Source organism: Phodopus roborovskii, unplaced genomic scaffold (assembly GCF_943737965.1).
Source record: "Phodopus roborovskii unplaced genomic scaffold, PHOROB, whole genome shotgun sequence".
NCBI classification, from domain to species: domain Eukaryota; kingdom Metazoa; phylum Chordata; class Mammalia; order Rodentia; family Cricetidae; genus Phodopus; species Phodopus roborovskii.
In genome coordinates, this window is record NW_026126480.1 from 9,602,581 (window position 1) to 9,628,963 (window position 26,383).

The 26,383-nt window shown below is 37.7% G+C and overlaps 1 protein-coding gene across 1 annotated transcript in view; it reads left to right on the forward strand.

Moving 5' to 3' along the window:
* The window catches only part of Rsf1 (remodeling and spacing factor 1), a 109,546-nt gene extending 84,351 nt beyond the window's left edge, over positions 1-25,195 (forward strand). The window contains exons 7-16 of the mRNA XM_051192269.1: positions 930-1,136; positions 4,147-4,251; positions 5,246-5,325; positions 8,707-8,761; positions 10,210-10,319; positions 11,687-11,754; positions 13,668-13,875; positions 15,567-15,799; positions 17,635-17,823; positions 19,376-25,195. Coding sequence (XP_051048226.1) covers positions 930-1,136; positions 4,147-4,251; positions 5,246-5,325; positions 8,707-8,761; positions 10,210-10,319; positions 11,687-11,754; positions 13,668-13,875; positions 15,567-15,799; positions 17,635-17,823; positions 19,376-19,944 — 1,824 coding nt within the window. The 3' untranslated portion in view covers positions 19,945-25,195. The remainder of the gene's footprint in view (positions 1-929; positions 1,137-4,146; positions 4,252-5,245; positions 5,326-8,706; positions 8,762-10,209; positions 10,320-11,686; positions 11,755-13,667; positions 13,876-15,566; positions 15,800-17,634; positions 17,824-19,375) is intronic.
* The last annotated feature ends 1,188 nt before the right edge of the window (positions 25,196-26,383 follow it).

Below are 26,383 nucleotides of genomic sequence, written 5' to 3' on the forward strand. Positions count from 1 at the left end.
TAAAAATAGTGTATCATAATCAGCTTATTCTATGAATCTTAATATTTTCAAAGTTTATTAGAACTTTTATATTCAGCTCTGGCCTGCTTTAAAAAGTTTGATTTTTGGGGCTAGAGAGATGGCTCAGTGGTTAAGAACACTAGCTGGCCTTCCAGAGGTCCTGATTTCAATTCCTAGCAACCACATGGTGGCTCACAACCATCTGTAAAGAGATCTGGTGCCCCTTTCTGGCCTGCAGGGATATATGCAGACATTTAAAAAAAAAAAATACTGTATAAATAATAAATAAATGTTTTAAAAATTGTTTGTAATTTAGAGGGTTTGTTTTGTTTTGTTTTTGTGGTTCTTTTGAGACAGGGTTTCTCTGTGTAACAAGCTTGGCTGTCTTGTCAGTCAGGCAGCTATCACAGAGATTCTCCTGCCTCTGCCTCCCAAGTGCTAGAATTAAAGGAGTGTGATACCATGTCCAGCCTTTAGAGTTTAAATTTTTGGAAAAAAAAAAAAAAAAAAAAAAAAGTGTGTCAGTATATCTTTCTGCTATTGATAGAGCCTTTAAATGTCCATGGCCTTTGACCCAGAATCCTGTTCAAGGAATTTATCCTAACCACAAAGATGGATGTAAACAGTAACATGTATGAGGGTACATCATGAAAGTGAAAAAATGGGAAACAACCACCCAAATATGAATAAGATCATATAGCTATTTTTGGTAGTCATTGTATAATCCCAATTTTTAGCCTCCCCTCAAATACAGAAGACAATAATGAATACACATACCAAAACTTAGTAGTAGATAGACCTGGTGACAAGATTATAACAATTTTCTTTTTCCCCCCCTGTGTCAGCTAAATGTTCTCCACGAGACATGTAATTGGAGAAACCTGAAAAAAAACTTAAGTCCAATTGTCTCATCTTTTAATTTACATAAGGTAAAACCCAAAGGCAAAGCTCGATGGACCGGTTCTAGGACTCGTGGCAGGTGGAAATACTCCAGCAATGATGAGAGCGAAGGGTCTGAAAGTGGGAAGTCCTCCGCAGCCTCAGAAGAGGAAGGGGGAAAAGAAAGTGAAGAAGCCGTCCTTCCAGACGATGATGAGCCATGCAAAAAATGTGGCCTTCCAAACCATCCAGAACTAGTAAGTGTTCCTCTCATTATACTGCCGTTATTTGCAGTGACCTACTACTACTAGGTTTGATCGTGATTTGAATTTTGTGTTTTTGAAACAAGATCTCACTGTTAGTCCTGGCTGGCCTGGATCTCATTAAGTTGGCAGTTAAGATTAACACTTGTCTTACTTACATTCTTGTTACTATGGTAAAGCACCATGGCACTATGGTTCCAGAGGGTTAGAATTAATGATGCAGAGTAAGAGAACATGCAGATAGGTGGCTGGAGCAGTAGCTGAGAGTTCAATCCTATCTTGATCCCTAAGCAGGCAGAGAGCACACTGGAGATGGCTTGAGTCTTTTGAAACCTTACTTTTCTTGAGTAAGTCCATACTTCCTAATCCTCCCCAAACAGCTGCCAACTGGGGACCAAGTAGTCACATGATTGAGATGGGGGAGGGGCCATGTACTTCAAACCACCACAGCTACCATAATCAAGGCTATGAAAGTTAAAGTTTTAGTGTTGAGGATGTTTGAATATTTGATCTGTTTTTGAAGACCTCTTTTCTGCCCTCTAACTCAGCAAGGCTTATATTTGCCATACCATTTCCCAATTCATTCATTCATTTATTTATTTGCGAAGTGGCTTTAAAAAGTAAAGAAACTCTGGGGACAAAACAAATGTGAGGAAATAGTGTATTGAGCAAAAGTGACAGCAGGGAGATCCACAGGGTTTTTAGCTTGTTATATAGGTAGTTGGGAAATCCCAAAGAGAATGATGTTGGAAACTGAAGTTCTACAGTCTGGTGGGTTTCTTATGCCCTGGATTTGAAGATAATCCGAGATCAGTATTAGAAGCAACACCTGGACTGTGGTGGGTGCCTTTAATCCCAGTACTCAGGAGGCAGAGACAGGCAGATCTCTGAGTTTAAGGCCAGCTTAGTCTGCAAAAGAAGTTTCAGGACTGTTATACAGAGAAACCCTGTATCAGAAAAAAAAGTAACAATAACAAAACTTGAAGAAATAATAAACCACTATTGTATTAGAAAAGCCTCTTGTTCTTGGTGAACAGAAAAGCAATAAATTCAGGAATTCTAGAACCCTGCCTCAAAAAACCTAAAAGAAAAAAAAAAAAAAAAGAACACTTAGTGCTCCTTCTACAGGACCTGGGTTCGGCTTCCAGCACCCACATGGCAACTCATAATTGTCTAACTTTAGTTCTAGGGGATTTAGTGCCCTCTTCTGACCTTCACTGTCACTCCATACAAATGCATATAGATGCCCTCAGACACAGGCATACATGTTGATACACATTGAATAAATAAATATTTCTTTTTTGTTTTTAAAGAAGAATGGCTCCCATGGCTCATTATTTGAATGTTTAGTTACCCGATGGTGGGACTATTTGAAGGATGTAAGGATTAGGGGGTGTGGCCTTATTAGATTAGGTGTGCTCTTGTTGGAGGAAGTATGTCACTGTGGGTGTGCTTTGAGGTCGAAGATCAGCATAGAGAACTCTCAGCTACTTCAGCCCTGTGTCTGCTTGTGTCCTGCTGTGCTCTCTGCCATGGTGATAATAAACTAGTAATGTCTGAAACTATAAGCAAGCCCCCTAATAAATGCTCTCTTTCATAAATTACCTTGGTTGTGGTGTCTCTTCACAGCAATAGGACATTGACTAAGGACACCTTGATGAGACAGAGCTAGAGGACATTCTCTCAAACATGGATCCCCAGTGTAATCATTTGGAAACATAAACCCAAATTCAGAGAGTTGCTTATACAATGTTTGATTTCTAGTATTCTACAAATTTTCAAAGTCACAGGGGGGAAAAAAAAAATCTAAACATCAGTTAGTACCAGAGAATGAGAGTAGGAAAACATACCAAATACAGTATAGTCTAATAGCCTTGGATTCATAATCAGGGAAATGACATTCCTGTTGGAAAAAGGTCTTATGAAAGTTACTGTATTGATGTTAAGTTTTTAGTTTTGGCAGAGATGAGTGAGATGCTAGCACATACCTGTAAACTTAGATCTGTGGGGCTGTAGCAGGTGGATTGAAACTTGAAGGCCAGTTACATAGGCAAAAACAATTTGTAGCTTTGGGAAAAGTTGAAGAAAAACATGAGGATACATTTTTGTAATTCATCTATACATCTAAAAATAGTTCCAACTAAATACTTTCTTAGTTAAATGATTAGCAATAAACTATGGGAAGTTAAAATGACTGGTTATCTGGAATTCATGGCAGTAAAATATAAGGTAAAACTAGTTGATGGTGTTGTTAGTGTTTGAGCAGCATTGCTCTGACCCTTCTAGCCTGTGTCAGTTCCTTCCTTATCTGAATTTACAGAAGAAAAAAACTATTTCTTATGTAAAGGTAATTGAAATACAATTAAGATGGAAATGCTTTATAATTCTCTGTATGCTAGCATATTTTATGATACTGGAACTTTGAAATTCTGTTATAAATAAGATTATCCTCTTGGCAGATTAAAAATTGATTCTAGTTCAGAAAGGACTTACCGAATTTCACTAATTCTGTACCATAATATTTTCTTAGGTTGTCAGAAGGAGTGCTTTTTAATGTTTAAAATTCTTTTTGTTTTTGTGAGACAGGATTTCTCTGTGTGGCCCTGGCTGTCCTAGAAGTTGCTTTGTAGTTCAGGCTGGCCTCTGCCTCCCTAGTGCTGGGATTAAAGGTGCCACCACCACTCAGCTCAATTTAAAGTTTTTTTTTCCATCCCTAATTGTCAGATCAGTTTCATTTGTTGACTTTATACAAGCACAATGCTGTCCATGTTAGTGTACTAAGAAGTACTGAAATGTCAGTCTTTCCCAAGTATGGTGTCATATACCTGTACAAACTCAGCACTGCAGAGGCTGAGACAGGAATATTGCTGAGAGCTTGAGGCTGTGTATCGAGCAGCAGCCTAACCTGCACTGTTAGTATAGCAAGCCATTGTCTCAAAAAAGAAAGGAATATCATTATTTTAACAAAATGCAGATTGGTTGATACTGATGTGGTTTATTTCAGATTCTTCTGTGCGATTCTTGTGACAGTGGGTACCATACAGCCTGTCTTCGCCCTCCTTTGATGATCATCCCTGATGGAGAATGGTTCTGCCCTCCTTGCCAACATGTATGACCCAACCTAATTCTCTCTCCAGCCCTCAGTTTTATATTGAAATCATTAATAATACTTTTTAGCTATCATTAAACACCTTCCCTTTTCAAAGCAGTTGTTAATAGTGAGTGTTTGCCTTTTGTTTGGGTCTCTACCTGCTATTAGTATCTTAGGCTTGCCTTTTGTCTTCTATAAAACTTTGGGCTTTTGTAAAAACATCTGTTTTCTATTCAAATTTGTAATAAATATAAATAGCACCGTGTGTGTGTGTGTGTGTGTGTGTGTGTGTGTGTGTGTGTGTGTGTAATAAATGTTTCTGTAGTTTATTCCATTTTTCATTACTATATCCCCTTTAGTTGCTAGCACTAAAAGAAACCTTAGTTTGTTCTGTATTAATTCACAGAGTGTCTAGTAAACCAAAGAACAGTAGATTTCTGTTTACTACACCACTTGGATACTTTGTTTCCAATTGCTTATTCTGCTTTCAACAAACTGGCTTTATGCCTTTTTCTTTTGAAGTTACCTTCTCACTTTGCATAACTTGATCTATGATATTTTTTATGTTCTGTTTTGATCCAGTAATAATCATGTAGCATTGTTTTGTATGTATTTTTATATTAGCATTATACTTTGTCATATGTATGTATGTATGTGCAAATATATATATAATTCTTTAAAAGTATTTAGATAGCCTTTAATGTTTAATATAACATTGTTTTGAATAGTAATGAACAAAATGCAATTCTGAGTAATTAAAGGCCGAGTAAGCACAGAACATTTCTTTTTGTTTTGGTTTTTGCAAATCTATGTTTGTTTGTCACACTTATAGACGTGCTATGCTCATCATCCGTTAAGTGGATCCTGACCTCCTTTTTAAACAAAGCATTTTCAATATTCACCATACAATCATTTTCAGTTCATAAGGCTTATTATTAAAGCTTAATAATAAGCATGTGGTATTTGGTTGTGTTTTGGTATTAAAATTAACATACATATATTCTTCCTTCAGAAACTACTGTGTGAAAAATTAGAAGAACAGTTACAAGATCTGGATGTTGCCTTAAAGAAGAAAGAGCGTGCAGAGCGAAGGTAAATTGATATATGTGCTGATGCTTTTCTTAGGAATTTGGCATTAAAATTGTCTTGCAATTTAAATGAACACATCCATCTAAATCAAAGACTGGCAAGCTACAGGCAAGTCAAACCTGATCTTCTGCTGCTTTCTACATTGCCTTCTAAGAATGGCTTTTATGTTTTAAAACCATTACTATAAAATCATTTCATGATGTAGGGAAACTACGTGGTAGTCACTGTCATATCCCATAAAAAAGAACATAGTTTTACTCGTTTGTTTGTGTGCTAACTACGGCTGTTTTTGCACTACAACAGTGGAATTGAGTAGCTCAGTAGAGCTCCAGTAACTTTCCAAACTCGAAATACTATGTGTTGTTTTACATACAAGTTTGCCAAACCCCTTTGTAGAGTATCAGAGTCTCCTATGGAAAAACATTGCTGAACTGTGTTCTACTGACAGTAAAATATACTGTTTTCATTATGTTACTGCAGTGTAGTCTAAAACAGTAGTTGAATTATCTTCTTGGAGCAACTAAGATTGACCTTGATTCTAGTATTTATTAATAGGGAATTCAGAATGAGTTTATATTTATTTGTACTTTCTTTGGTCATTCCATTTGTAAACATTTATTCAGATCCATGGCATAATTAATTGAATAGAACAAATGAATCTTGTTTACATTGAACATTCTTTCTACCAGAGAAAACGGAGACTCAATGATACGAGATTCAGACAGAGATTCAGTACAATACTAGAACATAAAGGAAGATCATTTTCATTCTTCTTGAAATTGAATATCAAGGAAGGCCTTGGAAGATAAATTGGGTTTATACAGGTGGACATAGAGAGAAGAGACATTTCTAGTGGGTGTGTCCAAGCATAATGAGCAAAGGCAGAGTGTAAAAGTGAAGGTATGGAATGGATCTTGTTAAAGCAGAGGAAGCCCAGACTGGAAACAGCTTTGCATAGCTGGCTAGGGAATTCCAAATGTTCTCTGTAGGTAGTAGTGGAGTCATCAAAGTAGGAATATGTTCTTCATTTCAGAAAATATGGCCTCTTAAGTGAGAGGAATGAGTAAGAATTGGAGTATTATAAGGAAGACTGGAAGTAGGGCTGCCATTGTCACGGTCGGCTCGAGGTGGTGGCTCCATGCAGTCTCTGAAATGACCTCATACTTCAAGAGCATCTATATCCTAATCCCATTGTTTTCTTCTTTTGTATTCAGCATTTAACCAACTTTTATTGAATACTTCTTTTATACCAGGTAGTATATTCAATGAGAAAGCATATACTGTTTCACCCTTACATGGTTGTACAGTCTGGAAAAAAAGAGGGTTGTGACAATGAGTTTTTAGTGACTACTCAGGAAATGTCTACAGCTCTGGTGTTGTGTGGCTCTATAGAATCTGTAGTTTTAGAAATCTCTATTTTGTGGTTTATAAATGTTCTTTCCAGAGTATGATGTCAGAGACAATAAGGGGAATCAGAAAGCTCTGTTTTTCCAGACTACAATTACTAGTGCTTTTCCTAGTGGGGAGTTGGATTTAATTGGGGTTGGAATTTTCCGGGTAATATAACTGGGAAGGAGAAAAAGAGACCAGGGGTTTGAAAGTGTATGCAAAACAGCATTTATAATGACGAACTGTGGCGTCTCAGTCAGCTAAAAGGGACAGTGATAGATAGTGCTTAGTGGGGGCTAGGGTAAGTTGAAGTTCTACTAGAGTCAACAAATTATTGAAATTAGCACATAAGGTAGAGTAAGTTAGCAGTTGAATTATTGGAAGTTGGACAATAGGATGTGTAAAACTGAAATTGTAGAGAGAGTAGGGTTCTTGGTAATGATTAGGTCTACAGATCTTGGGTAGTGAGATAAAGTAAAAGGCATCCTGGCAAAAGATAACTAACCTGAATCATATGAAGAATTATGTCTACCTTCAAGATCCTGCACAACAGTGAATTCTTAAAATCATTTCTCTGGTTAGATGAGATTAATATCTGCTCGTGTTTCCAGTACAGTTGTCAAAATGGTCTGTAGTCATTTGATAACTAATTGTCAGGGCAGAAACCTTGTCTTTCACTCTCCAAGCTTGGCATAAGTCCACCCAAGAACATGAGCAAACATCTCTCCTGTTGAATTGAGAAGAGAAACGGCAGGCAAAGAAAGCAGTTCAGAGTTTTAAAGGAGAAAAGTGGTATTACAGTGAATGTTTTTGTAAGAACAGATGTATATCACATACTTAATAACAGAGACAGTTTGAACTGTGAACTATTCCGATTATTCTTGTCCTTATTAGCTACTTGATATCTTTCAAAGTTTTAATGAAGTGATTTTATCATTTTCATAAATGTAATAGCTTCTCCATCTGTTCCTGAGATTCTTGTTAGCAGGGTCAAGAGTTTATCGCACATTAAAAGTTACGTTCCAAAAGGTCTAGACAAGTAAATGTATTCATTTCCTTTCAGAAGGAATATTACAATGCTCTTCTAGTTTAGTTTAATGTACTCTAATGATCAAAGCTCAGCTGTCCTCAAAATAATACTGGATTATCATAGAGTTGACCAGAGCAAGCACCTGCTGTATAGAGTTGTTTGTTATTGTTTTTGAATTAAAATAAACTGGGCTTTTGTTCATTTGTTTTTTCCCATGGGAATGGGATCCATGGAGGTGTTGTTAGGGATACATACACACCCTTGTTTTCTGGCTCCACCACTATCTTCATTTGTATTGTTGAACGCATAGCCATGTGTCTTTTCCACAGCAAGGCATGAGTGGCTTTAATTCATTTAATCCAGTCATTCATTGGAGCCTTAATACAGTTTTGTTATGTATCGTTTGTTAGTCATTATTTTATAGTGATGTTTATTACCATAGGCTTTCCCCTCCCCCCCCTTCAAGATAGGGTTTCTTTATGTAGCCTTGGTTGTCTGGGAACTGTTCTGCAAGGACTAGGCAGTCCTCGAGCTTACAGAGATCCTTCTGCCTCTGTCTACCAAGTGCTGGAATTAAAGGTGTGCACCACCACTGCTCAGCTATTACAATAGACTTATAATTGTGTATTATACTCAGAACGCTACCTAATAAATACATCTAATATGCAAAGATCTAGTTTGTCTCATCAGAGTTAGCTTTCCAAATCTAACCATATTGTCAGTTCACAGTTTGAAGTTTGTTTATTTCAGTTCAAAAGTATAGCTTTCATACAGGTAAACAAGTTTGTGGTTTTCATTAATACTAATACTCTACTAAAATTTCCCTTTAATATTTGTGACAGCCTTTTAATTACCATGACATTGTAATTTTATTATTATCTACAATGATTTTCATATCAATTTCATTTTAAGCAAATCTTATTTTATGCCTTTTTTTGTTTTTGTTTTTGTTTTCTGGTGTTAAGGAAAGAACGCTTGGTTTATGTTGGTATCAGTATTGAAAACATCATTCCTCCACAAGTAAGTTTCTAGTTTATAGCATTTTTAAACATTTTTTATGTGTGAGTGTTTTGCCTATGTGTATAGTCTGGGAACCTTGTGTATGCCTAGAGCCTACAGAGGTCAGAAGAGGATGCCAGGTCCCATGGAACTGGAGTTACAGATGGTTGTGAGCCACTCTGTGGGTGCTGGGAATCGAACCTGAGTTCTTTGTACAGCAGCCAGAGTTTTTCACCACTGAGCCATTTTCAGTCCAGATTTATATAGTATTTTTAGAGGAAATGCTATATGCTTTCTAAAATGTAACCCAATTGTATGTCACTTTAGTATTTTACATACCTATGCTGTTAGAGCTAGACATTTTAGTCACTCAAATAACTGTGATTATCGTATTCAAACTAAACTTATAGCTTATTGCTTTGGGGTAATTAATGTTCTACTGTTTTGTAGATGGGACAATTTGTGATTCACTTTATAAATGTGCCATTTGTATAAAATAACTAAAGAATAGCTTGGGAATATTTTACTTTTAATTTGGTACCACTGAAACTTTAATTTCTATTATAATTTAGTTTCTTTGAACTACCATTATTTACATTTATTAGTCTATAATTAAGCATACCTCATGAGTGAATGTATATGAAACATAGTATCAACTTGGTTTTGTTGTGGTTTTATTATGGATGTTGATTTTAGATAGGGTATGTAACCCTTGCTGTCCTGGAACTCAGAGATACACTGCCTCTTTCTCTTAAATGCTGGTTTTGAAGGCTGGGATTAGAGGTGTGAGCCACAACATTCAGTAGTGTCCAAGTGAAGATTTACTATTTCATAATTAAATCACAGCCTTAAGTAGCTTGCCAAGTTGTTACTCAGATTAAATCAAATCCTCTCATGATTTCAGCATATATATCTATTCAAAGTTTTTTGTGTATCATATTTAATTGATTTAAAGATTAAATTGCCATTGGTGGGGGTACACCTTTAATTCTCCAGCACTTGGGAGGCAGCAGCAGGAGGATCTCTGTGAGTTTAAGGCCAGCCTGGGCTACAGAGTGAGTTCCAGATAGATAGATAGATAGATAGATAGATAGATAGATAGATAGATAGAGTGAGTTCCAGAACAGCCACAGGCTACACAGAGAAACCCTGTCTTAAGTAAATACATAATTAGATAGATAGATAGACAGACAGACAGAAAGAAATAAAAAAGATTGAACTGGTAGAAAAACTTCATCCTGGTTATTTTAATAATAGACTATTATAAACTCACAGAAGTTTAAGAATTTCAACACAAATAGTTCATCTGTTTGACTACCAATTTGTATAATTAGTTTTGCCATCTATAGTCATTGTGGTGGATAATCTCAGTTTCTCAGGCCTTTCATGTGTGCTGTGTAGGTAGAATATTAAAGTTGTTAATTCCAAGGAATGTTTCTGTGTCACACCTGTATATGTTATCTTTAAAGGAGCCAGATTTTTCTGAAGATCAAGAAGAAAAGAAAAAGGATACAAAGAAATCCAAAGCAAATTTACTTGAAAGGAGATCAACAAGAACAAGGAAATGCATAAGTTACAGGTATAAGATAAAAGACAGTTGTTATAGTAAAAGAACTTACTCCCCCCCCCCCCCCCAGTTAGACAAAACACAGAAGTGGGTAGTACTGTCAAAACAGTGATTTGTAACGGGTCATGTATGTCACCTGGTATCTTTGGGTGTTAGGTTCTATGACCTCAAGGCCAGGTTTTAGTCACTAGTAGAGCACTTCCCTAGCATGAGCAAGGTCATATGTCCAGTCCACACCACATACATTCCTATGCATGCACAAATACATACATAGGATTTGCCGCAGAAATTATTTGTACAGTTAGCTTAGCTAAGTTAGTTCATTTTATGGTCACTTGAGCCCTAAACTAAGCTGCCATGTACTTATAAAGCAACCTTAGAAATCATTTCTTTTTGTTCCTTTTCTTTAAACCAGAAGAAATAGTCCTTTAAGCAAAAGTACATTCATCTAATTTTAAATTTTGATATGAGTTTCTATAACATATATTTTCAGTAGCAACAATAATTGGCCTTAATACTTACTATGGAGCAGTAATTTTGTCCAAATCACTTTGCCATGCCACTTAAATGATTAGAGGCCAGTCTTCAGGCCACAGCTAGCTAACTGCTAGGTTTTGCATAGTGTTTATCCCAAGAATGTCTTTTACATATATAAATGATTGAAAAAGCATTTTATGAGATCCATACGTAACTGAAGTTTTAGTGTTTGGGAAATTTTTGTTACACAGCCATCTATAACTACTTAAGATATGATTTACACTTTCTTTTACATTACAGTAGCACAGTTGATAAAGATTTTATAATCAAAAAAGCCTACAGTTTACCTTCTGATTCTTTAAAGTTTTTACTTGTTTATTCATTGATTGTCTAGAGTATATATGTGAGTGGTAGGATACTGACTTCACATATGCTGATACTGTCTTAATCTATTCAAGACCATCAACTGGATAGCTTTCAGATAGCATAAATTAATTCACAGTTCCAAAGGCTTTCTAAGTCTAAGATGAAAGTGCTGACAGATTTGGGAATTGGTGAAGACCTGTTAATGACTTTCCCATGGTACCTTCTCTGGGTTCACATGGTAGCAGTTCTCGAGGGCAGATCTAGTGTCTGTTGAGGGCCTGCTTGTTTATGTATATGGCCATCAGCTCGCTTTAATTTCACATGGTGCAAGAGGCCAAGGGATTCATGTTTTGTGTTTTTTTTTTTTTCTCCTTTTTAATGAGGACATTAGTCATATTCATGAGTGCCCATGTCCTGAAACCATCACATGTGAGTTGGGGTGGGATAAATCAGATTCCTGCAGTCACTTTGTATAGGTGGTCTTTGGAAATCAAACACTAATACAGCTCACAGTCTGATCACTGTACTTATTTTAGATTTGATGAGTTTGATGAAGCAATTGACGAAGCTATAGAAGATGATATCAAGGAGGCTGATGGAGGAGGTATGTTTATCATTTATTCTTTTTCATAAAAGATTATTTCTCTCCCAAGTGCTAACTGAATAAACTAGCTCATATTCAGATAATCTGCTGACATGGGCCAGGGTATTATGTCAGAACTTATTACTAATTTTTCTATGATCTAATACAGAATTTTTTAATTCCTTCATTGATCAAAAATTTTATATTTGGTTCTAATTAGAACACTCAGGAAACTTTCCTATTGTTTTTGCAACAAAGTCTCAAAATGTGTGGATAATCTGAATTTGAATGGCAGACAGTGTAATATCTGTTACATATCAATTTATTCATTTAATTGCCTTCTCTTTCTTTTTCCTGTTTTTTGTTTTGTTTGAGACAGCGTCTCTCTCTCTGTAGTCCTGGTTGTCCTGGAACTCACTTGCTCTGTAGACTAGACTGGCCTTTGTGACCCATCAGAACTCTTTGAGTTTTTTTCTTTAAAAGATAGGTCTTGGGCTGGAGAGATGGCTCAGGAGTTAAGAGCACTGACTGCTCTTCCAGAGGTCCTGAGTTCAGTTACCCGCAACCACATGGTGGGTCACAACCACCTGTAATGAGGTCTGGTGCCCTCTTCTGGTATGCAGACAGAACACTGTATATATAATAAATTTAAAAAAAAAAAAAATGGGTCTTGGCAGGCACCGGTGGCACACACTTTTAATCCCAGCACTCAAGAGGTAGAGGCAGCCTGGTCTACAGAGTCAGTTTCAGGACAGGCAGGCCTACATAGAGAAGCCCTATCTCAAAAACAAAACAAAACAAAACGATAAATGAATAAAATAAAAGATGGGTCTGGAGAGATGGCTGAGCAGTTATGAAAACTTGCTGCTCTTCCAGAGGACCAGAATTTGGTTCCCAACCTCCATGGTGGATAGCTTACAACTGCCAATAACTGCCTATAACTCTTCTTAAAAGATATTTGCTTTCTGGCCCCAGACAGCACTCACACAAATGTTGTATTCACTTACAAAAGCATACACACAAACCAGGCAATGGTGGTGCATGCCTTTAATCCCAGCACTTAAGGGGCTGAGGCAGTGTATCTCAGTGAGGTTGAGGCCAGCCTGGTCTACAAAATGAGTTCCAGGACAGCTAAGACTGTTACACAGAGAAATTCTGCCTCAATGAATGAATGGATAGATGGGTGGATGGGTGGGTGGGTGGATAGATGACAGCTTATATACACACACATGAATTTTATTAAAATTTTAAAATCCATGAGAACTGAGTGCTGGTAAGCTCTCTTAGTGCATAGAGGCAACATTTGCTCACAACCCCAACAATCTGAGTTAGATATCTCTTGAACCTTACCAAGTGGCAGGAGAACTGATTCTTGAAAGTTGTCCTCTGATCTCTATAACTGTGTGCCTTGGAATGTATGAACACACATACACCATAAAGAAAGAAAAGAGAGTGGGAGGGATGGAGGAAGGAAAGAGTGAGTGAGTATAAAGGGTAAAAGCACTTAACTATTCTTACAGAGTACCCAGGTTTAGTTCCCAGTACCTACTTCATAGCTCACAACCACACTAACTAAAGTTCTTGGCAATTCAAATCCCTCTTCTAACCTTAGGTACCAGACATGCGTGTACTACACATAATATATGTAGGGAAAACACTTATATACATACAATAAAGAGTGTTAAGCTATGTATGGTGATACAAATCTATAAATCGGGGGAAAAGGCACAAGGATCACAAATTCAAGGCCAACCTGGGCTGCACTGTGAACTTATATTCAGTACATTAGGCATGTTATTTCTTTGTTTAGATCATTGTTAGCTGATGTTGTAAGCAACCTGCATATTTCTAACAAAAATTAAGCAAAGAAAGAGCTGCTGCTCTCACAAGTATGGGGAAGGTTCAGTAAACATACAGTTATCTCTTCCTCTCAGGAGTTGGCCGAGGGAAAGATATATCCACCATCACAGGTCACCGTGGAAAAGACATCTCTACTATTTTGGATGAAGAACGAAAGGAAAATAAAAGGCCTCAGAGGGCAGCTGCTGCTCGCAGGAAGAAACGCCGGCGACTTAATGATCTTGATAGTGATAGCAACTTAGATGAGGAAGAGAGTGAGGATGAATTCAAGATCAGTGATGGGTATGTGGCCTGCCTCCAGCCCCATGCTTTAGGTGCCAGCTTACACAGAGCCAGGTCCTGAGAGAGTCTTGGCTGGACTACATTATGGCTTTTATTCTTCGTGTACATGGGCAGTCTGTATCTTCAGGATATTTAAAGCAAATCTGAGATTACTTATTTTGATTCATTTTAGATTAAAATTAAAGCTACGTTTATAGTGGTTTAATATTTAAAATTATATTTAAAGTTCATTAACTATAATTGAAGTTTTATTTATTGAAATCTTTATACTACCTTTTGCTACCTAGTTCATTAGTGGACCTTAATTAAGTGTGATAAATTATAAAAGAGGAAGTAATTCCTGTCTTCTGATGCTCTGTAGAGGTTTGGTAAGGGGTAACTAACCCAAATATTAGGATTAGAACAGCTTCTATGCAAATCAAGTGTAAACCGCTACAGAGTTTCTCCTTTTAGCTCAATAGTACATATATTAGGAAGTATATAAAACACAGAAAAGTTACTCAGCACTGCCTGCCTCAGTAATGTAGTTAAATAAAGTTAGGACGCAGAAGGTACTTGTGTTCATCTAAGGTAGTCAGGGAAACCTCGAAGAAGGAACGTTAGGATCAACATGTAAGAATGAGTATTTTGAACTGCTGTATGAGTTTAGAAGCAGGGTGAGAAAAGAAAGCAACTCAAACAAAAAAGCCACGTATTCAAATGTCAAAGAATAGTTAGGAAATTCCCTGAAAGGGAGAATGTGGGGATGATGGGGCTGGAGAGATGATTCAGAGGTTAAGAGCACAGGCTACTCTTCTAGAGGTCCTGAGTTCAATTCCCAGCACTCACATGGTGGTTCACAACCATCTGTAATGATATCTGGTGCCCTCTTCTGGAGAGCAGGGATACCTGCATGCAGAACACTGTTTATGTAATAAATAAATAAATCTTTAAAAAGGAAAAAAAAAAAGAAAAAAGAGTATGGGGATGAAATAGAGAATGCTCTGGTAGAGCTGCAACCAGAACATAAAAAGGAACAAATTATGGAGTGGGTTTTTCTATTTCTCTTTTGTCATACAAATTTGAACTTGTCCTGAAAATATTTTTTTAAGAATGCCCAAAGTGTTGAGGTATGAGGTGAAAGGTGAAGTCAAGATACATACTCATGTCTGGATTGGTTTGTTGGTAGTTGAATGATTCTCAATAACAGATAGCAGTTACAGGTGTTTGCCACACAAACATGGCAACCTTATTTCAATCTTTAGAAGCCATGTAAAGGCGGAACCAACTAACTCCACATGCTTTCATCCACATGCAGGTACAAGTACCCCATCCCTCTCCGTAAGGAGAAGCCAAATTGTTTGTGTTAAAAATGTATCAGGCTGGCAGATAGAAGAGGGGGTTTGGGAAATAATGAACACTTTTGAATATGTTGGATTTAAGATGCATCCCAAAGAGGTTCATTTATAAAATTCAGCATCAGCATTATTTTCACGACTTTTACAAAGAGAAGGATAGGTGATAGGATATTCGTTTTGTAGACAGAAGTTGACATAATTTTCCAAATGTGTCTTTAAAATTACTTAACACTTCACTGGATTCATTACAGTTTGTGTTTGGAACTATGAAAAACTGGTTATCACTTACAACTGTACCATTACAAAACAAGCACTGAGGGCATCATCACAACCTATCTGGCTTTTCTTGCACAGATCTCAAGATGAGTTTGTTGTGTCTGATGAAAACCCAGATGAAAGTGAAGAAGATCCACCATCTAATGAGGACAGTGACACGGACTTCTGTAGCCGAAGACTCAGGCGGCATCCTTCTAGGCCAATGAGACAAAGCAGGCGTTTGCGGAGAAAGACCCCAAAGAAAAAGTACTCTGATGATGATGAAGAGGAAGAAGAAGAAGAAGAATCCGAGGAGAATAGTAGAGACTCAGGTAAAAATGCCTTCTTTCTGTATCAGAACAACTCAGTTGCTTCCTGTGGCTTCTGGATTATACTCAGCTGTTAATATAGGCATCCTGATGAGACTCTGGAGTCCTTTTCTTATGACTTTTCCTAGTCACCTTTTTCACACACAGCAGCACATCTGAGAAAATTCATATAAATTAATGTGCTACCTTCATGCCAACTCTTGGAGAATGTTAAATTATGATAAGTCCTTTGGGTGCCAAGTATTTCTGAGAATATTTTGAGATGTTGTAGCAAGAATACCAGAACCAGTTAACCCCATGCACACCAGGGCTTCTTAAACTTTCTGCTCACAACCTTTTATTCCGGAGAGGCTTTTACACAACTTCCAGTACTTAAGTATATGAAGTAGATAATACAAATCAAACACTGGCTGAATAAATCATGAAAATCTTTTTTAATTCTTTTTTTTTCTGTGCATTGGTGTTAAGTTCATGATCCCCTGGGACTGCAGTAAAGACAGTAGTGAGCTGCCGTGTGGGTGCTGGGAATTGAATATGGGTTTTCTGGAAGAGCAGCCAGTGTTGTTAACCACTGAGTCATCTCTCCAATCCCCACATAAATGTATTTTTAAGCCAGGTGGTGGTGGTGCCTTAAATCCCAGGGGGTGGTAGAAAGGCAGGGATCGGCAGATCTCTGAGTTTGACGCCAGCCTTGTCTATAGATAGAGTTCCAGAACAACAAGAGCTACGCAGAGAAACCCTATCTCAAAAAACAAAACAAAGTAAAACAAAAAATGTACCTTTAAAGATTCTTTATGTTTGGACATGGTGACCCATGCCTGTAATCCCAGTTCTCAGGAGGTAGAGGCAGGCAAACCATTATGCATTCAAGGCCAGCCTGGTCTATATAGTGATTTCCAGGCCGGCCAGCCAGGGCTAAATAGTAAGACCCTGTTGTTTTACAATTTAAAAACAATTTTTTTTAAACCAGAAATATTGTTCAGTGAGTTTAGGTACATACGCCTGACAACCTCGTGTTTGATCTCCAAGACCTTGTGTAAGCTCTCCTCTGACCTCTACATGTTCGCCATGCCACTTAAAGGAGTTGCGCGTGCACACACACACAGAATAAATAAATGGAAAAAAGTTTAATTTAACTAGAACAATTACTTTGGAAACATAATTTTGCTCTGGTCCTACCCAGTCTCTGGCTCCTACAGTCTTAACACCCCCTGTTCTGTGATGGTCCCTTACCTTGGGGGAAGTATGTATGATGCAGCTGTCCTGTTTGGCTAGGTGCTCCACACTATTCTCTGCACTCTGACCAACAGACATTAACATCATTCCCCCTTCTTTTGGTATTGCTTGGAGTCAAGTGCCAGGCGAGCACTCTACCTTTGAGCTGCACATCGAACCATTTCCTCCTTGCCCTTTATCTACTCTCCCTTCTTCTGTCTTATTTTCTTTCGTTTTTTTTTTTTTTTAATCTTAGAATTAACTGACAATAGTATACATTAGTGAGGCTGATCTACTCAGTTGATACTTTTCTACCATGCTTGAAGCACCACGCATATGGTGGTGGCCACCTGTAGTGCCAGTACTCAGAAAGTGGTGGTAAGAGAAGCAGAAGTTCAAGGTTAGCCTGAGCTAAGGACCTGGTCTCAATAAAACACAAGTGTATATTTGTCATATTTGGTGAATTGATTTTTATTTGAAAAGAAAATAAGATTTATAAAACTTATTCAACTAAAATGTTTATAACTAGACTATGAATTTTATATTGTATAGACTAAAGTTTGTTAAAATGCCAGAGGATATAAATTTTGTTCTTTGTTTCTCCCCTTTCTTTTCCTAAACAGAAAGCGACTTTAGTGATGACTTTAGTGATGATTTTGTAGAAACCCGTCGACGGCGATCAAGAAGGAACCAGAAAAGACAAATTAACTACAAAGAAGATTCAGAAAGTGATGGTTCCCAGAAGAGTATACGACGTGGTAAAGAAATCAGGCGAGTTCATAAGCGGAGACTCTCCAGCTCAGAGAGTGAAGGTAAGTGGTACCTTCTGAGTGTGGAAGGAGGGCGGCCAGAAATCGCATAGAAGGAAGGTTCAGGCTTGTTGTTTATGTGCTTGAGGGTTGTTTTTTGTTTGTTTGTTTGGTTGGTTGGTTTTTATTTTTTTGAGACAGAGTTTCTCTGTGCAGTCTTGGCTGTCCTGGAACTTAACTCTGTAGACTGGGCTGTCCCTGAACTCCAGAGATCTGCCTGCCTCTGCCTCCCAAGTACTGGGATTAAAGATGTGTGCCACCGCTGCCAAACTGATTTATTTTTTAATTCATATAATCACTAGTGTCATTGAGATGAATCTTAGTAGTCTCCTCCTATTTATTATTTAAGTAAACCACTCTTGAGAGGATGCTAATTTTTTTTAAGTCACCCTTATTGATTCATCTATTTTATGTATGTGATGCTCTCTTTTCATGTATGCCTACACCAGATACCACTATGGATGCTTGGTTGTAAGCCACCATGTGGTAGCTGGGAATTGATCTTGCTGGCCCATCTTTCCAGCCCCCAGATGGTCATTTTTAAGATTGTGTTTTAGTAAGTTCCTCTGTATTGTTTTGTGATTCCCTCTGCTCCTTTTTGTTGTTCTGTTTTGAAATACTCTCTCATGCATTGAGGAGCTGAGCACTTTCAAACCATAGTGTTTGTTCTCCTTACCAACTTTTTTTTTTTTTTTTTTGCCAAATTTTATTTTATTGATATTTTTCTTTTTTGGGGCTTTTTAAAGATAGGGTTTCTCTGTATAGCATCCCTGACTGTCCTGGAACTCACTTTGTAGACGAAGCTGGCCTCAAACTCACTGAGATCCATCTGCTTCTGCCTCCCGAGTGCTGGGATTAAAGGCTTGCCGCCGCCACCTGGCTCCTTTCTTACCTTCACTGTGAATTTCAGGTGGTATCTGTTTGAGCAATGGAGTGGTACAATCTCATGTGGATTCTAATTTACTATAGTAGTTATATTATCAATAAATTGAAGAGGGAGAACAAGCCAGTAATTTGGAGAACAGTAATTAGGGATGAGAAGATGCCAGTTGGAACTTGGTTCATAGCTGTAAGAGTAAAATCTTACCAAATTATGGATAGTTTAGCTAAGATTTCCTTTTATTTACTCTGGGGTGTGTGTGTGTGTGTGTGTGTGTGTGTGTGTGTGTGTGTGTGTGTGTTTGTATACTTTCCAAGCATTGAGACTATAGATATGTACCATCATGCCTTCCTGCAGTTTTAATCTTTCCTTATTACTATGTTTACATGATGCCTCAATTTTAGGAATAATGGGAGGAGTTTCTCAGTTTGTGGCTAACTTACCTTTACTTTATTCAAGGACCATCAGAATCTCTTCTTCCACCCCCTGGAAATCTGTTTTTTCCTAAAATCAGAAGTAAAATATACAGTAGATCTTATTGAGCATTGTTACAGGTAGTTGTGTGAAGTAGATATCTATCAAGAGCAGAGCATGGGTTGGATATGGGGAAGAAAGGAGTACTTGAAATTGTTTATGGTTAACTGTGCCAATGGCTTAAATATTTGTTTATTCTAGAGAGCTATATGTCCAAGAACTCTGAAGATGATGGGCTAACAAAAGCATCTAAGCGGTCTGTTCGAAAACGGGGCCGAAGCACAGATGAGTATTCAGAAGCAGATGAGGACGATGAAGAGGAAGGCAAACCATCCCGGAAGCGGCTACACCGTATTGAGACAGATGAGGAGAGCTGTGACAATGCTCGTGGAGATGCAGAGCAGCCTGCCCATGACAACCAGTCCAGGGTCCTGCCCTCAGAGCAGGAGAGCAGCAAGAAGCCCTATCGGATAGAGAGTGATGAAGAAGAGGACTTTGAAAATGTGGGCAAAGTAGGCAGCCCGTTGGACTACAGCTTAGTGGACTTGCCTTCCACCAATGGACAGAGCCCTGGCAAAGCCATTGAGAACTTGATGGGCAAGCCAACTGAAAAGTCCCAGACCCCCAAGGACAACAGCACAGCCAGTGCAAGTCTAGCCCCCAATGGGACAAGTGGTGGACAGGAGGTGGGGGCACCAGAAGAGGATGAAGATGAGCTTTTGCGAGTGACTGACCTTGTTGATTATGTCTGTAACAGTGAACAGTTATAAGACTTCTTTCCATTTTGTGCTAATTTATTCCACGGTAGCTCTCACACCAGCGGGCCAGTTAGTAAAAGCTGTTTAATTTTTCCTAGGAAACTCCACTACAGAACGACTTTTTAGAAGAAAAATTTCAACAAATCCCGAAGTCTTTCTGTGAAGTGACCAGTTTTGAACTTTGAAGATTAATAATTGCTGTAAATTCCTTTTGATTTTCTTTTTCCAAGTTCATGGTCCTTGGTAATTTCATCCATGGGGGAAAAATCTTATTATAATAACAACAAAGATTTGTATATTTTTGACTTTATATTTCCTGAGCTCTCCTGACTTTGTGAAAAGGGTGGATACGAATGCATTCCAAATCTGTGAGGGCCCAAAACAGAATTTAGGGTGGGAGAAAGCACTTGTGCTTTAGCTTTTCATATTAAATATATATTATATTTAACTTTCATGGCATAGATGATGATTAACAAACTGTTTAAAAGTTCAAGTCTGTACTGTTGCAGTTTGAGAATTGTAGATACAACATCATACATATGTCACTTAGTAATAGCCTTCGTGAAATCAGTTTGTTTACTATTGGAGTTACCACACTTTAAATAAAGAAGAGACCATGGAAGTACCATCATAAAAACACTTTTACCTAAGTTTCTGTTATAGCAGAGTTTCTTATTTGAACACACACACACACACATACTCACACACACACACACACACACACACACACACACACACTCATCTGAAAAGCATTTGTATAGTAAATTGTATAGTGAAGCTTTGACAGCCAGATTGTGCTATCAAGAGGTCTTAGTATTATGCTGTGATAATAATATATATGATGGCCTCTACTACACTGTGTCAGGTGGGGAGTCAGTGAAATGAATGTGGGCTTTCCTAAAATGCAGGTACACTATAAACTTTGCCAGCAGTGAAACTCTTCTGGCCATGTGGTGTTAACTGAGATGTCATTTTGAATATAATACATCTAAATATAACATATGGAGATGCTAAGCTGACAATGGTATTTTAGCACATTTGAAGACTGAGAAGGGATTTTTCAGGTGAACTTTAACTGGTCTGTTCTTGCCCTTAGTATCTACTTCAAATTGAAGTCTACAAACAAAGCAGTTCCTTTGGGAGGTTTTTAGTTTTGAGTTTAAGAGTGTGTGAGAGTGTGTGTGTGTGTGTGTTGGAATTTTTTATCTGCCTGAATATATTAGCAGGGTTTGAATGTAGTCTGGCCTTTGGCCATTATATACTTGTATTAAAATCCATTCATAGTCACACAACCAACAGAACTGAGTGAGAACCGCTGATATACATAATAGGCATACCTTCCATTTTAAACATCTCAACACTCTATAAGGACTCGCCCTTTGCTTCAAGAATAGGCGGTTTCTAATTAAATAATGTAACGTAGCTGACACTAACATATGAACTTTATCTTAGTTTCTGTTACAGTTGTGAAGTTTCAGGCACAGCCCTAACCCTGTAGAGCTGTAGCATTTGTGGTTTCCTGCCTGGCACATCCTGAAGCCTTTAGCATTGCCTCAGTGTGTGCTTTTTGCCCTGGGATTCGGGTTTTCTGTCCCAGTGTTGTCTATTGCCGGCAATAGACACACCGTTTCTGCTGCTGGCCCAAGGAACTTCATTTTCCTTTACAGATTAAGCATTATATGTGGTAGTCAGTGTACAGTAAGTCACTTCTTTTTTATTATTAAAAGCTGGTGTTAGACTTGCATCATAAAGACCTCTCTGGAAACTTTATGCTCCTACTTTCTGTTCCTCAACAGATATTGCCCCTAAATCTTATCCTCTGCCCTTTCAAGTGTAGTGCTGAATTTTTTCAGTTACTGGATTTCTGTTTTATTTCAGTTCTGTAGAACTTGACCAATATCTTTTTCTTTGATTCTAGTGATGAACTTATATTTGTGTAACGATGAAACAGAGGAAGCAACCTAAGAAAAAACAATGATGCAGCATTTGCTGCCACAGAACCAGTTGTGGTTTTATCTTGAAACAGTGTTGTGCTAGAAGGACAGGGCTGGCTTATAGTCATACAAAGTAAAGGACTAAAACAGAGCCACGTTCACTTGTAAAACTACCTTTCTAGCTATTTTATTTGAAAATGAGCTAAGTAAACTTTTTAACAGTCCAGAACAGACAGGCAGAAGGATTCCTGCTAGTGTATGGTAAGTGGTTCCTGCCATCCAGTCTCAGAAGGGGTCGATCGTGCAGCCAGGTAAAGCCACTGTGGTGTAGAAACTCTCCCATGTACCTGTCTCTACCTCTGCACACACCAGCTCTTGCTTCCATCTGTCAGTTCTTCTCACCATTTATACAAATGATTAGAAGTAGTAAATGAGTAGCTAATACAACAGCATGCGGAATGTGAAGTAACTGCTGTTAATGGAAAACCCACAGTAATTTTACAGTAAAGACTGAAATGTTTTACTTAGCAAGTGTCCCACTGATGGGTTTCAAAACCACTTTGTGCTATCTGATCCTTACTAAACTTGAGTGTCAACTCGATACTGAGTGTCTCCCTTCTAACCTTACATTCTCATTAAACCAACTGGCAATGGAGAGTAACCCAGGCAGCTAATACATACTAATTCTTAGTATCCAGAGTTCTGCTGCTTGGCTTTGTTGTTTCTATTCATGCTGGAGATTGAATCCAGGGCCTCAGGCATGCTAGGTAGAACTCCTGCCCTGTTTAGTGTTTAGATTCAGTCCCTCGGAGAACCGGAGGATGGAAAGGGAAAACAATAAGTCATATAGATGGTCAACTATCTTCAATCCAAGGTAGATTCAGATTTACAATAGATCAACAGAATATCTTCTTTTAATAACTTCAGTGGCCCTCCCACCCACCTTTTGAAATACAAGTGTTGAACTTGTATCAAAGGTTCCCAGTATCAGACTCTCAGTCTACAGTATATGCATTATGGGAAGATAAAGTCTAGTATTCAATGTGTTTAGTTTGCCATTTTAGTAAAGTTTAAAAACCAGCCAGATTTTTACAGTCCAAGAGCTTAGAACAGAAATAGTTTAGGAAAAGGACTCAGACTGGTTTGTGCCTGGGTGACGAGATGGTGTTTGTTGTAGAATGTTACTGGAAAGTGCTGTGTTGTCAACAATACACATAATACATTGAGCTTATTTCCTCCTTGACATCTTTTCCAGTTTGTCAAGGTTGCAGATTCAGAGGATAGAAAGGAGTTTCATTAAGAATGAATTCATGTTTACTGGTAACTTATTTTTTAAAAAGTGATCTGCCAAAGAACTGAGAACTTCTGATACTAATGAAATTGTTGTGGGGGAAAAGATTTTTAAAAGAATGTTACCTTTCAGTTTCTAGTTGATAGGACCTATCCTATATAATAGACATTTAAGCAAATATTGAGAAAAATGTAGACACTTGTTTAAATTGAGGGTTAAAGTGCTGGAGAATGTGTTAGTAACTTTTAAGTGGGATTGTTGGAGTTCCCTTTGTCATAGGAATGCCTGTTTACCCTCATTTGTAGAGAGAGGTGTTAGGCACTTGCTAATTGTTCTACCAGAAGACAAAGGCACCTAACAAATGTTTATAACACTCAGATAATGCTGTGACCCCACTGCCAGCTGCCACAGCAGAGGTCTCTAGTTCAGGATAGTCTCAGCTTTAGAACAAGTGTTCAAAGACCAAGAGTTTTCTTAAGAAGAAATGTGTATATATACACACGTTCTGGATAACTACAAGAATGCTGAATTCATCATGAACTGACATAAAACTATAAGGCAAATAGTTGTGACAAAATTATGAATATGATTCAATTATAGACAGTTTAGAGAAAAAATAGTTTTTCTTGTTGGTTTGACATTCTCAAAATATATTTCTGGTTCTCCTAAGCAGAGAATGCCAAAACCATATGTATCCTGTAATCTACATGTCCTTGTCTGTTTTGATATGATCCATTATTGAACTCAGAATAAAATTCATTCCTGTTTGATCCATCATTCCTAGGATAACCTTGGAAGTGGCAAGCTAACTACTGGTTTATTTCCTCACTGTTTGTACCCTGATTCTGAGAGAAAACTGCTTTCATCTGTTTTGTTTTGTTCTGGACAGGGTTTCTCTGTGTAGCCCTGGCTGTCCTGGAACTTGCTCTGTAGACCAGGCTGGCCTTGAACTCAGAGATCCACTTGCCTCTACCTTCTGAGTGCTGGGATTAAAGGCGTGTGCCACCACTGCCCAGCTTCATCCAGTTTTTAAACAGAGTTATTGTGTTATACTTCCACTTAATTTTCAAAATACTTCAATCTTACTTAAATGATTTAACATTTTTTGAGTGCCATGGATTGCTAGGTAACCGGCTGCATTAACACTGACTATAAGTCATTCCCATGTAAACAGTCATAAGCCAAAATAAAATAGACTTGGTATAGAACCACTTTAGATTGTACACTCACGTGTACAAGTGCAGATCCCTCAGAAGTTGACTAGAACAAAGTTCCCTTAACATTTCCACTCCCTTTGGTCATTATACTCCCTGCCCCTTTCACATTTCTGCCACTTTGCTCTGGGAGATGCTGTCCTGGCACACTCACTAGTCTCAGTTCATGGAGCTGTTGCTTTTATCTTAATAATGTTTCAGATATATCTGTCCTATACACAATATATGTGAAAGAACATAACAAATTACCAGATGAATAGAGATTTACTAAGCTCTAGACATTCTGAATGGGAATAAAAATTTAAGGAACTGTATTTGTAAGTTTGTTTTCTTTTTTTCTTTTCTTTTTTTTCCCCAAACTGTTACAAGCTAGAAAATGTGCAAAGGACTGAATAATCTTCCTTGTTCTTTTTGCCACTGGATGATATAAGTTAAGAATGAGCTTGTTTAACTATATATTTTCTTGGCTTTCATCATTTTCAGAAGGAGTCTAACTTAAGTGTTTGGGGTTTGTTTGACCTGTATTTATTGCATCCTGGTCCTAGGTCAGGAGCCTGCATGTTATGTTTATGGATAGCCAGAACACAGTCATTGTGGAACTTAATGGCTCAAGATCTTCTAAATCATTTAACTTATTTTGTACGTTGCGAAAAAAGAAAAAAAAAGTTTATTTTGCTTGAGAGTCACATTTTTTTATAACTGTACAGCTTTTAAGGGATGGGAGGTGGGAAAATGCCCTAAAATAGGATGTAGATTTTTACAGTTGTGTTTATGCTAGAACATCTACAGGAACATTATGTAATTAAACCTCAAATTGTTTAAAACCTTGTGCCATGGTCTTTTTCGTTCAATTGCCCTTTGGCAGAGTTGGTGCATGTCAATACTGCACTGCTGTATGGACAACCCTTGAAATTAGATTAAAACCTTTTTCCAAGTTTTCATACCATTGCATGAGTATACCCCAGAGCCACCCCTGTGTGTACATGCACACACATGCCCACTGACATGCACACAGAGTTTATATTAGTGTAAATGGATCTTGAGGATCAGTACAGCAGTCACATCCCAAGTCTGACAATCGGTAGCATATTCTTTCAGTGCATGCCTGTGTGGTTCCTGTCTAGGGTATGTTGATATTGGTGTGTTTTGTTCTATCAGAGTAGCTTCTTGATCATAGTAACTAGATAGTACCTTACCTAAAACTCCCATGGGAATACATGTGCACTTTAAAAAGGGATGTCCTATGTTGAGATGGAGGTGGGAAAGGGGCAGGGCTAGTTTCATCATTTGACTATTCCATAGACTTACCCAACTCCACACAAATAACTTGCTGAAACTTGGTGGGAAGGGACATCACAATCAATTTTTAACCCTTCCTTATTTGGTAAGTAATTTGGCAGTCTCTTAGAACTGCTGCTGGCAGTCTTCATGGCACACTTTACCATGCTATTGCCACACCTTTTTAAATGCCAGTACCTTTTTGGTTATCTCGTAATTTTACCATTTTAATTTACTACCTGTAAAGTATAACCATTCTTATAAGGAACTGAATTCATCTAAATGTGTTGTAATTTCTAAGTAAACACCTGTTGTCAACTAATTTAGGAAATAATTTTCTTTGCTATCTTCACCCATTTAGAAGCTTAGGGGCCATGGATTTCAATGTGAAGAGTACAAATTCCAGATAAGAGTTTGTAAGTTGTCTTATTTTTGAATCTCACTTTGATTTCATAAAGTAGTTACTAAATTCCAGGAAACATTCAATCAGAACATGTCTTGCATTTTCAGATGTGCTTATATGAACTACTTTATTTTCCCTATGCATAAAATATAAAATATTGGAATAGTTCTTAAAATATTGTTTTTAGATGACAGCTGAAGCAGAAGCTCCAACATTAGCATCAAACTAACTCTTTGCTGTTAGTCAAAGAGAAGCTGGAGTGTGCTGCCACATAGTGTAGTCCCACATGTGTAAATCAAGTGCAAAAAAATCTGGAAACTGGAAACAATTC